This window comes from Wasmannia auropunctata, unplaced genomic scaffold (genome assembly GCF_000956235.1).
Source record: "Wasmannia auropunctata unplaced genomic scaffold, wasmannia.A_1.0 LD336052.1, whole genome shotgun sequence".
NCBI lineage: Eukaryota > Metazoa > Arthropoda > Insecta > Hymenoptera > Formicidae > Wasmannia > Wasmannia auropunctata.
In genome coordinates, this window is record NW_012026838.1 from 84,246 (window position 1) to 98,350 (window position 14,105).

At 37.4% G+C, this 14,105-nt stretch overlaps 4 protein-coding genes across 4 annotated transcripts in view; 3 read left to right on the forward strand and 1 right to left on the reverse strand.

Moving 5' to 3' along the window:
* Positions 1 to 4,122, reverse strand: part of LOC105451356 (THAP domain-containing protein 5-like) — a 4,511-nt gene extending 389 nt beyond the window's left edge. The window contains exons 1-5 of the mRNA XM_011691732.1: positions 3,917 to 4,122; positions 3,527 to 3,689; positions 3,258 to 3,423; positions 2,798 to 2,988; positions 24 to 148 (exon numbers count right to left, since the gene is read on the reverse strand). Of these exons, the coding sequence (XP_011690034.1) occupies positions 53 to 148; positions 2,798 to 2,988; positions 3,258 to 3,423; positions 3,527 to 3,676 (603 nt within the window). The 5' untranslated portion in view covers positions 3,677 to 3,689; positions 3,917 to 4,122 and the 3' untranslated portion in view covers positions 24 to 52. The remainder of the gene's footprint in view (positions 1 to 23; positions 149 to 2,797; positions 2,989 to 3,257; positions 3,424 to 3,526; positions 3,690 to 3,916) is intronic.
* A 116-nt stretch (positions 4,123 to 4,238) lies between these two features.
* On the forward strand, positions 4,239 to 6,319 carry LOC105451357 (rab-like protein 3). The gene is made up of 6 exons (XM_011691734.1): positions 4,239 to 4,322; positions 4,404 to 4,709; positions 5,001 to 5,210; positions 5,337 to 5,488; positions 5,701 to 5,823; positions 5,897 to 6,319. The coding sequence occupies exons 2-6, from the start codon at positions 4,664 to 4,666 to the stop codon at positions 6,071 to 6,073; spliced, it is 708 nt and encodes a 235-aa protein (XP_011690036.1). The 5' UTR covers positions 4,239 to 4,322; positions 4,404 to 4,663; the 3' UTR covers positions 6,074 to 6,319.
* A 391-nt stretch (positions 6,320 to 6,710) lies between these two features.
* Positions 6,711 to 10,143, forward strand: LOC105451358 (putative ATPase N2B). Its single transcript, XM_011691735.1, has 8 exons — positions 6,711 to 6,933; positions 7,370 to 7,771; positions 8,218 to 8,403; positions 8,502 to 8,743; positions 8,838 to 9,006; positions 9,094 to 9,234; positions 9,429 to 9,548; positions 9,625 to 10,143. Exons 2-8 carry the CDS (start codon positions 7,394 to 7,396, stop codon positions 9,745 to 9,747), a joined length of 1,359 nt encoding a protein of 452 aa, XP_011690037.1. The 5' UTR covers positions 6,711 to 6,933; positions 7,370 to 7,393; the 3' UTR covers positions 9,748 to 10,143.
* Positions 10,144 to 10,457: 314 nt separating this feature from the next.
* On the forward strand, positions 10,458 to 12,786 carry LOC105451359 (deoxyribose-phosphate aldolase). The gene is made up of 6 exons (XM_011691736.1): positions 10,458 to 10,612; positions 10,788 to 10,991; positions 11,212 to 11,405; positions 11,478 to 11,622; positions 11,698 to 12,086; positions 12,150 to 12,786. Exons 2-6 carry the CDS (start codon positions 10,934 to 10,936, stop codon positions 12,402 to 12,404), a joined length of 1,041 nt encoding a protein of 346 aa, XP_011690038.1. The 5' UTR covers positions 10,458 to 10,612; positions 10,788 to 10,933; the 3' UTR covers positions 12,405 to 12,786.
* The last annotated feature ends 1,319 nt before the right edge of the window (positions 12,787 to 14,105 follow it).

Sequence of the window (14,105 nt, forward strand, 5' to 3'; positions counted from 1 at the left end):
GACGTGTGCTCTTCCGATCTAATGTGCGCAGAAACGTTATCTGAAGTATTTACTACTGGTTACTGTTTAATTTTAGATATAGTTGCAGAATCGGTTTGTGGTGATACACTCTGTAGAACCATACCATACAATGATTGAAGAATAATTTCTGAAAAAAAAAAAAAAAACAAATGTTATGTACTTACATTGTAAAAATGTTAAAAATAACAATAGCATATACACATTAAAAATTTTAAAACATTATTGTTAAAAATCAAGAATTACTATTTTCTTATTTATTTTATAACCTTAAATATATCAAGCACAGAAAAAAAAGCACACATAGTAAAAATAAATAAATGTTTATTAAAATCAAAATTTGCATAACAGGATATACTCAAACATAAATATATCACAGACAAAAAATGCAATTATATATGAGTAGATTAGTAAATAAATTATTAAGCCAAAAAACCAGAATATTCTACATAACACAAAATAGCTTTGCAGGCGCTTAAAAGAAATTGCAGAATATCACATGCGCTTAAAAGAAATTGCAGAATATCACATGCGCTTAAAATAAATTGCAGAATATCACATGCACTTAAGTAATTATATAAAATGTAAAAGTAATAAAATACATTAATAGAAGTTAATGAAGTTAACAGTTAAGAAGTAATAGAAGTTAAAAAAAATAACACCAAATAAATTATTTAATATTGCAATGCATTGCCATGCTTTTGCTACCGTGGACCGAGTTCTTTTCCATGTGTGAATTTGAAGAAATTTTTAAACGGAATACAATAAATCGGGAAATAATTTTATTTTTTAGATCGTGACACATGGGCAAAGTAAACGGAATGTCAATGCACTTGTTAACAAAAAAAGATTTCAAATTGACATTTCGCTGTAATCTGAGAGTGTCATAATACGTCCTAAACAATTTCTCCATTGCTAAGAAAAAAGTAAAAGTTATTTCATTGACAAAAAAAAGAGTATCTTCCTTGTAGCATTTAATACTTGTTAATTTATTACAAAATAAAGAGTTTTCTGTTTTTGAACCAGTTGATCCAATGCACTCTGCACATGTTGCTTGATTCTTTGCAATGTTTGCAACGATATATCCAGTAACATTATACAAACTACAAAGTTCCATGTTTGTTAAAACGACTGTTGGTTCTAAAATCATGGAATCAACAGTCGTTAAATTTTCTTTTTCTGTTAATGATTGCTGAGGACGCGCTATGTTTTCTCTATTGCGTAAAATTGTCAAGAAATCAGGTAAATATGATCGGTCATCATCTTCGTAACTGCTCGTTGGCACAGACTTCATATACTGCGAAATCGAAATAGCCTTAAGATGATATTTAAATTGCAGTGCATTCGGTATACTTTGCCTGCTTCGTATCATGCTAAATAAATTTTCCACGCAATCTTGGGTGAATCGCCCTAACAATACAAACTTATAACTTCGTTCATGAATTAAAAAATCAGACATTTGAATTGCGGATAATGTTGAAATAACTATCCCGGTTTGAAATGGCTTCCAATGCCCTTTCGGACCGACTTGCAAAAAAGTGAATAGTTCAACTACCTCGCGTAAAAAATCAATAGTTTCTAAATATTTTTCCGGTTTCAAGTTACCTAAAGCTAACTTAAGCCCGCGATTTGTTATAAGTTGGAACCACTTTGCAATGGTCTCGACAAACCATGAGGTAGTTAATATTTCTGGTGTATTAGTATCGTCTGCTAACAATGTCAAAGCTGAGCTGACATGATGGCTCAACATATTGACAGCATTGCCGACTTTCATTTTTTGAAAATGCCTGTTTTTTTCTACCAATTCTTTTGTTAATTTAGGCGCTGGTTTTAACTGCAAGTCCTTCTGTTCAGAAATTAATTTATTTATATGATCCATTGACACCTTATTCGTTGGCAAGGCATATTTGTCTACCAATTTTTGTGGAATTGTAAGAAATGAATTACTTAGGAGGCCTTCCTTTAAATTTTTCAACGCGTGGGGAGGATCATGGAAAAAAAACAGTTTTTTCTGTTTGTCGCACGGATGAACGCAATAATTATTGACAGTCGAAAATCTACCAGCTTGTATTCCGAATGTCCGCCACATAGCTTGATTAGCTGACCCCATATCGGAAACTATGGCATGTACGGACAGCCCGATATCTTCTGCACGTCTAATAATTTCGATTATAATCGGTACAAAACTTGAACCGTGTACAGTATTTCCGGTGTAATAATATGCAACGATTTGTTTCCATCGATGTGCAATTCCAGCAAGCATAAACACTAATGCATGCGTAGCAATACCCGAGTGGTCTGGCAACGTAACCCTTCCAACATTTGCATTGACAGCCGGATCATACTTCTCACAAGCTATTATACTCATTTCATCCAAAACGACAATACAGTCTTTGTGAACATCACTTTCGAATTGAGAGCATTTGATACGTAAAAATTCGAAAACTTCTTCAGAGATGCCGCTTTCGAATTTCCACGATTCTAATTTTCTAGTTAAAGTTCTTAAGGATGGCAATGGCCAATGTTGAGCCAGCAAATGAGTATAACCCGAAGTACCACACGAGAACTTAATTTGGTAAGCTTTAACTAAGGTTTCGTCTGACCACTCGCATATTTTTTTTTTATGCATTACAAGCCGTAATTGATCTTTGCTTAATATTTTAGCTAGACCAGAAGATTTACTCTTATCAATTTCGGCCTGCAGTTGTTGAATCCTTTTACGAAGTCGCCTGTTGGTTCCTTTCATACGTTTTTGTATAATGTCGTCTTTTTTAATTACCTTTTTTGCCTTCTGAAGTTGGTCCCACAATTCTTCGTAAGAAGGTTTTTTCTCAGGAATATTGATTTCCAATTGCTCTGTGTCTATGACTTCGCTGTCACTTGAACCCTTTTCATTTTCGACAATTTTATGGTCAGATTCTTTGGAAGGTGCATCGATATTACTTGTTACATCTTGCAGCGGGAGCTCATCTATAAATGTAAAACAATCAAAGGATTCAAAGGAAAGGATTCAAAGGAAAGGAATCAAAGGACAAAGGAAAGAAGCTCGCAAAAGCATCAGGAGATTGCAGTGATATTAATTATAAGTAATTATGATGATTAATTATGATGATGCAGTGATATAATTTCATGTTAAATAATATAAAAATAAAAAATATCAGTAGTGTAATAATCATTACAGAAAAAATTAAAATTATATTTCAAATATTTATATGTTCAATATATTTTGGAATACATACCAACAGGTATTTCCTCATTCGTTGGAACTGCATCAACATTATTCGTTGCGATTGTCGGCTCGTTGTAACTCGAAATTCTTGAAAATATGGTTGGTATCGCGTTTGCTTTTAATTTCTTTTTACCGTCTTCACGAACCTTCTCCCACATTTCAGGGGCAAAATGTTTCTAAATTTAATAAATGATCAATGTATTATGATAAAAATAATTTGTACATTGTGAACGCACTAGACATAACAATATTGCACAGTGATATAATGTGATAGCTAACTTCACATATAGTGGCAGTCTTCGAAGGCGTCCAATCTTCTTTATTTAAATTTTTGATCCATATTTCTTTTCGTACTGGATCGCTCTTTGGGAAGGAACAGGCTTTGACTCCTTTTGGTATTTTTGTGTTACATGCTGCACACCATCCCATTATTATTTTGACACTATAAACATTTATCAATTAACTATAAATATGTATATATTCATATTATATAAGATGTAAAATTAAAAGAGATAAAGATATTTTTATTTTATTAGAATTATGATATATATATCTTTAAAAAATTCTAAAATATTTAAATAAAGGTTGTTAAACCAATGGTTAGGTTATTTTACGCATGCAGGAATTATTTTAAGTACAGAAAAGATAATGGGGATTTCTCCGTTTTACCTGGATAACAGCTAGGAGCTCATCCGATTCCAACTTTTGTAAAATTCTATAATTTGATTCTGTCAATTCTGTGTGACAACCATGACAACTCTGTTGTCTGTAGTACTCTATACCAACAAAAACTGATTTCACCTATTCACTTACATTAACTAACACATCGACAAACTGAAATATGGCGGCACCAATCACGAAGAGGACCGCTCGTGTCTCAACTCTGACTAGAGGAACTCTACGCGCGAGCTGCCGCGAGCGCGCACGGCGGAATACGCGCGCGGCTGAGGAGACTTGGAGAACCGAGCGACTGGTGAACCGCTACCGACCGCCGCGCGACCGCGTATGCGCGAACTTCATGAACTTCATCAATCATCCCTCGAACGCTGCGACTGCTGCGAATAAATTCCTATAGGCAGGCTAAATTTATTCCACACGAGTTGATCCTACGTTAATCTTTTTATTAATACAAATTTAATTAAAAAAATTATTTCAGAATATTGTATTCTTCCTTCAAGAAAAATATGATCAAGGAAAGTGAAAAAAGGCGAATGACATAAATTACCTTTACGATTTCACTCGGCCTCTTTTTACCGATTGCGAATGCGACCACGCGGGCACGCGCATGTGTGGCGAGAACTGTCACCAACTCGCACCCACGTCAATTTGTCAACAGATTGCCTTGTCAAATGTCAAACTTCTCGCACGTATAATCGGTATAATTCGCGTATAAAGGACATTTAGTAAGCCTTATCAATGGCGGCGATTGATAAAGTTAAAATTATCGTAGTAGGCGACTCAGGTAAACACGAGGAAAATACTTGATATCTTGAACATATTTTTTCTTTTTTTTTCCGATGTTTTGTAATATTTTACTCAAACGATCAGTGTTGAGCAGAATTTAAAAGATAATTATTACGATAAAGCTGTCTCGTTACCGTTAGTGTCTCTATTATTTCGGAAATGATCGAATTTTCACGCATTTAGGTTATGTACAATTATGTGATAACGCAGACTGTAAACCGTTGTCGTAGGAGAGATATTGCTTTTATGAGAGAACGCATCGTCTACATAAATGTCTTTGTTATCGCAGGCGTCGGTAAAACATCGCTGACACATTTAATATGCCAGCAGCAGCCTATCGGCAATCCTTCCTGGACGATAGGTTGCTCGGTGGAGGTCAAGTTGCACGAGTACAAGGAGGGCACGCCGAATCAGAGGAGATACTTCGTCGAGCTGTGGGACGTCGGCGGCAGCCAGAGTCACAAGAACACGAGATCTGTGTTTTACAATCCCACGAACGGTATAAAACGCGTTATTTCCTCATAATTCTCAGACGTACAACGTCTACGTTCGTCTGACGTTTACGGACGCGTAATTGTGTGGCAGAATGTGACAGTGATTGCAAATGTATGTCGTTCACAACTAGGCATAATATTAGTCCACGATTTAACGAATCGTAAATCACAGCAGAATCTGCAGAAGTGGCTGGAGGAGGTTTTAAGTAGGGACGGAACTTCCTCAAGGTCCAAGTCGACGTTCGAGGACTTTGATCCCGAGAAGTTCGTGGGCTCGACGCAGGTGACAAAGATTTTTCCAAGCGACTGTGATATGTCATAGGTCCGTTCTTTTCAGCTGAATTGGCTGCACCGGTTCGGAGTTTTTGTCTTTCTTCTTTCAATTATAGAAAGAGAAAGATAAACCAGTGCAGCCAGTTCAGCTAAAAAGCACAGGCCTATTGTTGTCAAACGATTTATGCAAGTGTAACAATAACGCTTGTTTTTTTTTTTCAGATTCCAATTTTGGTCATCGGCACAAAGCTCGATCTGATCTCAGAGTCCAATTTCGTTAAGTCCAACATACACAGACGTTCCGCGACCATCGCGGAGGAGTGCGGCGCGGACGAAATATTTCTGGTAAGTGTCTAGCAACTCGTCTAACGAGACACGCCGAGCACGCTCGAGATTGACGCGATCCTCACTTCGACAGGACTGCCGTCAGATAAGATCCTTAGCGGCGGGCTCCAGCTCGTCCGTGAAGCTCAGCAGATTCTTCGATAAGGTTATCGAAAGACGCTACTACTCCAGAGAAGCGATGAGCCCCGACAAGCGAAGGCCGCCGCAGTACACCTCCTCGCTCTATCCCAAGTTTTATCACAACGACTAAAGTACCCCAAGAGATCTCGAGGAAGATCCTATTTCAGAGTTACACGGAACAATCATTCTTGTGGCACGGAGAACGTTACAAGATTGCGCGGATTAAGTATATTGCAAGGCTATCGCATTTCGCATTTCTTATCCACATTCCCAATTTCTTCCCCCGGAAGTCAGATATGCTCAAGAGAAAGAGAGAGAGAGACAACTGTGAACGCAACAGATTGAAAATATATTAGACATTCGATATATTTTTCACGCATCTATATATTGTAAAAACATCGCATTGTATACAATATTTATTTTATAATATAACGTAATTTTATATGTACAATCTGTTAATTATCTTACTGTTACGTTAGTAAAATCCATGTAATCGCATTATCTGAAAAAATATACGTTATATTTTTCTGTTAAATCATAATGAAATCAAAGATTTCTCAATCAAGCGCAGAGCATTCGGATTGAGATCGAAAATGATTGCGAGAGTTCAATCTAGGGGCACGGGAAAACGACAGTCACTGACGCGGGTTGGTCAAACTGCTGAGATTCTAGTTACTTCGTGGTGGATTTTCCTCTCTCGCGGCGCCGCGTCGCGTGTTCCCCCACTCCCATGACGGCGCGCGCGGCGAACGGAGTCTTTCAAAAGGCACGTCCTCGCCGAACGCGGTCGGCAGAGGCGCGTGACAGGTGCGCGCGGGACGATTTGCACGTATGGTTTGAACGGACGGCCGCGAACAGCGGGGGGGAAAGCGGGCCTTTCCTCCTGAACTTGGGCTCTGCAGCTAGCCGTAGCTCCGTCGTGGACCGCGACCCTGGAAGTCCCGTCGCTCCGGCCGTGAGATCGACGTTCACCCGGCTCTCTCTCTCCACGTGAGTGCTGCAAATTCGGGGCACGTGCGCCCGCCTGCCATTTTTCTTTTTTCGCTCGAACATCAAGGTTATCGCATCTGTAGATACTAGATCTGCACCATTAATAGATAGCGTCGACGCGTGTGGAGGATTGTTCCTGCCAGATTTTTTCGAGACTCGGCCAAACGTCAATTAACTTAACTTCGATGCTTGTCAGGCAAATACTGTATTTTAATAATGTATAGATAGGATTATTAAATTTTTTTTGTTCGACATATGGAATAAAAAGATTGGAGGCGATGAATTATATGTTGTTGGAGAGTTTAAGCGATTCTGCGAATTAATCGCACCGATTATATTAATTGGAGTCAATTGCTCTGTACGCGTACAAGGATAGGCGTGACGTTCGACTGGCTCGGTGAATCACTTCTTAACAGATGGCTTTTCCGCTTTCCAGGTATAATATTGCCGCGCATAAGATATGTCCTATCACCTCGCAAAGAAGTGCGCCAGCACGAACAATCTCTGTCACGTGTTGACGCGTGTACGACCTATGATTTGCATTCAGAGATACAGCTACGCTCACGACATAGACATAAATCTGAGCGGCGGACCGGTCAGTATTCTGAAGCAGAAGATAGCGAGGGGCGAGCTGGCGAACGATGCGTACCAGATGAAGGTAGCGCAGACCCTGCAGAAAATGTACCAAGAGGTGCACGATTACAAGCCGCAGCAGTTGAACCTGTTGGAAAAGTGGTTCGGCGGCAAGCGGAGGGATGCGCCGAAAGGGTTGTACATTTACGGAGCGGTGGGTGGAGGTAAAACAATGTTGATGGACCTATTTTACAATTGTTGCCAGGTATCTCTCTGGTTGCTGTTTTGCATAAAGCACTGTGCATGGGAAGCTATAGATTAAATGTCTTTTAATCAATTTTAACGATGCGACAACACGTGTTTTTGTTTCTCTTTTTCAAACATGTTTTTACAGTCTGGAAACTGAGATAACATGTGGACAGTTCTTGTGTAATTTATCCAACTTGGTAAACGGTTATTGAAATAAGAGATAGTTGCTGCGCGACGAGAGATTTCACAAGAAAGATTTTTCAAATCGAAACAAACAAGTTTAAAATAAACGATTGAATAAACATAGATCAGAATATGAGTGATAAATAAGTAAAAATAAATTCAGAATAGATGAGTGACTCAATCGAGATACATTATGGCTTTCCATGCATAGTACGGAAAAAAAATAACATTTTCCTGTGATGATATAATATAATGTATCTTAAAATGAATAAATTTCAGATTGAAAATAAAAAACGGGTACACTTTCACTCCTTCATGCTGGACGTGCACAGTAGAGTGCACGAGGTGAAGAAGACCATTGTGCGAGATGTGACGAGCACCAAGCTGCAACCTTTCGATCCGATACGCCCGGTCGCCTCCGGCATTGCAGAGGAGACTTGGCTGCTGTGCTTCGATGAGTTTCAGGTTGAGATTCACGTTATTTTCGCGAGAAGAACGCCTCACTTCGCGTGTGTAAGGCGCAACTATAGATAAAAAGATTAATGAAAGCAGACGCGTTGCAGGTGACGGACATCGCGGACGCGATGATTCTGAAGCGGCTGTTCACGGAGCTGTTCGAGAACGGCGTGATAGTGATCGCGACCAGTAACAGATCGCCAGACGATCTGTACAAGAACGGGCTGCAGAGAGGAAACTTCGTGCCGTTTATAAAGGTGCTGAAAGATCACTGCCTCGTTAGTAACTTGGACTCCGGGATAGATTACAGATTGAAGTCGGGATCCGGGAGTAAGAAGATATACTTCATGTATGTAGAAATTGATTGCGTACACAATTTGAGACAAATCCGTCTTGTCTATTGCCGCCGTGTCTAACGAGCCGTGTAAATTACGTCACACAAGAAAAGGCAAGGACGCCACGAACGACGTGGACAAGGTCTTCAAGTACCTGTGCTCCATGGAGAACGACGTGATACGACCGCGCACGATCTCCATAAGAGGACGCAACGTCACTTTTCGCAAGACCTGCGGGCAAGTGCTGGACTCCACGTTCGAGGAATTGTGCGACAGGGTGAGATGTTTCCCGATTTGTACACAGCATTTATACGCAGCGTTACGATTAAAACTATATATAAGTAATGTATCGATTTTTGCGCAGCCTCTCGGAGCAAGCGATTATTTGCAGTTGAGCCAAGTGTTCCATACAGTCATAATCAGGGACGTGCCTCAGTTGAATCTACGACTTAAGTCTCAAGCCAGGCGATTTATTACTCTCATCGATACGTTGTACGACAATAAGGTAAGAATTTATACGATTTAATGCGATTTTAGTTCTAAACTGTAATATTTGCAGTTTGAGACGTTAACTCATAAAGAATCAGTCGTATGTAATGCAGAGAAAAAGAAAAGATAGAATTTTGACTACGAATCAATGGTCATAAGACTAGATTAATAAAAAGCCAATGTAATTAACGGAGGTTTATTAAATTGTAGGTACGGGTAGTTATGTCGGCAGCTGTGCCACACACGCAATTATTTTTACCGGAAACCGAGTCCGAATACACCGACGAGAAGAGGATGCTGATGGACGACTTGAAGATTACGCATGGCTCGGTACACGATTTCCTGATTTTTTTCTTATAAAAAAAAATTCGTGCGTGGAATTAATTGCGTTAATTTTTGTTCCCAGGAGGACCACAAGGCGAACATCTTTACCGGAGAAGAGGAACTCTTCGCGTTCGATCGTACCGTGTCACGTCTGGCCGAGATGCAAACCTCGCAGTATTGGGAGCAGTGGGAGCACCACAGATAATGATAGTTTTAAAGCTAGCGCGCTCACAGATTTGTGTAGCACCGCGTACGAATTTTCTCACTCACTCGAGGCTAACTTAAGGTTGTTAACTTAGCGATTGTAATTTTTACAAAAAAAAAAATCGATCTCTTGCGCGGGCCGTTTACTTAAGCTTTCTCGTCGGGTGCGCGCGTTACGCTCGAGGCGTAACTTTCGCGCTTTCTCAGTATTTCATCTCGTTTGGGACAGACGTTCCTCTCGGGAGACAGATTACCTCCAACGATAAATTATTTATGTTATTATTTATGAGCGTAAAATCATACGTGCCGAGTATTACCGAGCCCTAATGCAAATATCTTTATATCTGTGTACATACGCAAAATTGTTTCAATTACATGGAATTTTGCACTGATGACTAATTGTATTGATTAATTCACTTTTCTGCTAATAATATTAAGGATTGATTTTATGCAGCTTTAGGACACATACAATAAAAGAAATAAAAAACGAATTGAACATAAGGAATTAGGAAAAAGTCCGAGTAGGACGAAAAATCACATTGTCTGCCTCATAAGTTTTTCCTAATTTCCTGTTCAATTTTCCGTTCCTGATTTCTTTTATTATATCCGAGCCCTTAAAATTTACTGCTATAACCGTATTTTTACAATCAATTTAAATATAATATAATATCATATGTTTAGTCATCGACGATCGGTCACATCGGTATTTTGATTATCCACGGACCCAACGAGGCCCAATGACAAGTGACAACACAGCAGACACACCAAAAAACACGCGTGCCGGGCCGGGTAAATCTTAAAATCTACACAACACAGTACACAGATTTCTTGGAACAGTTACTGATCCGCAAGAAAAAAAACACAAAGTAAGCTCACTTCTTTCCTGAAAGTCGACAAATACAAGAAGTATTATGCGCGAAACGATCGTTATCTCCAGTTCGAAGTGCGTAACACGCGTGAAAAAACTTGTGTATCGTATATTTATGAGTGCTAGTTCTACGTCGTTCTGTATCTCATGCCTATCATCCTTATCACTTGTAGCTTTTATTTCAAACGAAGACGCAGATCAACAGACTACAGAATCGTTTTTGGACGTGTATCACGCGGCCTGGCGGTTAGACGATAATCACGTGGCCTGACTGTTTGTAGTAGCTTTCGTCCGAAATTAAAGTTTTTCTCACGAAATCATGGGAGACACTGAAGACAATCCTCCGAAAACTATCCAAATGAACTGTTTTACCGAAGGTAATTAATTAACGCAATAATTCTCTGATCTTATATTGATTCATGAAAACATCTGCTTCGTATTTATGTATATATTCCTATTATTTTTTTTATACAAGATATTGCACAATATATAGATATATATATATTATATATTTATATATTTATATGTACATATATATAAAGTTATAATATATATTATATTAATATAAACACATTATATTTGAATCTTACTTTTTAGCATGGTTAAAATCATTAGATGTGTACATTAATGAGCCAGCAGTGAACAAAAGCGTGCGACAAATAGTTTATTTAGCTACCACAATAACAGGAACCAATAAAGTGGCCTGGTTACTGAAGGCAATAAGTTTCATCGATTTAACTACTTTGGGTAACGACGACACGAGCAGCACCGTGGAAGAATTGTGTAAAAATGTAAATTGAAACATTCTTAAATGTGATATTAATCAATAACTGATCGATTAATTACTGGCTGTTTTATTACAGGCTGCAAATCCCATAAAGAAACTGCCATTCCAATGGGATAAGCCACTTCACACTGCCGCTGTTTGTGTTTATCCGTCCAAAATAAAAGATGCAATATCTACCTTAAAGAAATTGAAAAGGGATAACGTGATTAAGATTGCTAGTGGTAAGAAAAACAAAATGTTTTTTTTTTTATCTAATGTGAATGTAGCAGTATTACTTAATATAATTTTCGTATCAGTGGCGGCTGGATTTCCTTCCGGACAATACCCATTGGAGACTCGATTGCAAGAAGTGCGCTGTGCGATACAATATGGAGCGCAGGAGATAGATGTTGTGATCGACCGATCGTTAGTCTTGAGCCACGAATGGCTGAAGCTGTACGAGGAGCTGTCAGCTATTCGTTCAGTTTGCAACGAGGTGAACAGTGCAGTGCAGCTGAAGGTTATACTATCATCGGGGGAATTATTCAATTTGAAAGACGTGTACAGGACGTCTATGATAGCTTTGTTTGCCGGCGCTGATTTCATCAAGACGTCCACAGGGAAAGATGCGGTTAATGCGACATTGCCAACCGGCATTGTTATGTGTAGAGCGATAAAGGAGTACCAAAGACTGACCTCGAAGAAGGTATAGCAATTTATAGTGATCTTTGTGTATAATCGAGAACCGTGACACACCTTTTGTTTCCAGATCGGCTTTAAACCTGCCGGCGGCATTAAGACTGCACAAGAGGCTCTGGAATGGATGGCCTTGATCAAGGAAGAATTGGGAAAAGATTGGTTGAGAAACGATCGTTTCAGAATTGGTGCATCCTCTTTATTGCAAGACATTAGCACTGAAATTATCAAAACATACGAAGCCACGCTTGAAAAATCACAGGAGGCCAGTGAAGAAAAGATATCTAGCGTTAAGAAAGAAGAAAAAAAAGAGGACTCAAAAAATTAGATTCGACGAATATACAGTCATGAAATATTTTTGTATCGTTTCTATATTTATATATTCGCAGTTTTGAAAGTAATCTTTCCGTGTGTTAACAAATCTAAATAAATTTTATTTCATAATGCTCTAAGAATTTAACTGATTTAAAAAAATTTACTCGAAGCTAAGATCGATTTAAATTTTAATTGTATAAATTAGAACGAAATTGTAGACGCGATTGCTCTCTGAAAAGCTAACAGGAAAGAATCTCTTGTGAATCGATCGATAAATTATGCGAAGTTATATAAACCAGATAACGAATGTAAGAGAGAACACAATATGCCATATGTTGATATCAATACGTATAGCAATTATGTGCGCTTGCTAATAAAGTTACTAAACCTTTCAATTATAGTTCAGTCAAAACATCATATTAATAATATAGCATTATCAATCAAGCCGTTACGTTTTTTTTTTTGTTCAATTATATATTTTGGCAAAATAAATATACTCAATCTAATTATTCCTTAATTTATAAATCAACCTGAATTTATCTAATTAACCTAATATGAAATTTATTTTAATTAATTTAAATTGTATTATTGTTTAATAGTTAAATTGTAGTTATACAAACTTTTAATTTGAATTATTGAAATTATCATTGTTGAACAATGCGAGAATTTAAATTCTTTAAAGAACTTTGATATTCATAAATATATAGAATGATATAGATAATCGTTCTTTATGCGTGCTCTCTTTCTCTCACTCTATTTTTTTTAAGAAAAAAAGCGATTGCTTACGATTAACATAAAAAAAAAATTACTAAAAAATCGATACAAATATCAAAATAAGTATTAATTATTATTGGATAATTTAAATAATTAATTGTAGATGAGATATTAGAAAATATAAATAATTGCATCTACATATCTCAATTTTTATATTAATAATATCTGATATGTCGACTATCGAATTTTTTTTATTAATAATTAAGAAATTATCTCTCACGTACTACTTTCTGAAAAATCGAGTAAGTAGCATAGAATACGTCAAAGCGGGCGATATCGCGACGCCCATGTGTCTAAATATATCGATCAGTAAATATATCCTACATAATTGACATACTTGGTACACATGCGGATACGTAAATACATAAATGTCTCATTAAAATCATCAGTTTCATTCTCCCAGGCCGACGTAACACGACGAAAATGATAAAAATTGCAAATAATCCAAAGCATTTGGGAGACTGCTTGGAATTTACTTGAATGTTTGCATGCATTATACATTATAGAAATGTTTTTATACGTTAAACACATCAAAATGCAGTACCTGTAATGAATGTAATCTAATTCCGTGAAAAAAGCGCGTAAAAAAAAGAGAACGATTATGGTGCAGCGGATCCAATTTCTCTCTGAACTTTATCTTAATGTCGTGTAATTGAATCTTGTGAAATTGAAAACGTATTTACATATGTCGGAGTTTTGCACAAAAATTGAAACTGTTTTCAGACAACGCGTATCTAAAAAAAAATCTTAAACCTTTTTTAATGTTATCTGAATGAACATCGTCGATGTCATATCGTTTTCAGTTCTGGTCTTGTATACACATACAGTTTGCAAAAACGTTCAATTTATATATACGCAACAATTCACAAATAGAGATTCAATTTATTCGTCTAAAGTGTAAATTATTGAAAAAAAACTTCATATACAATCATTTAAATTC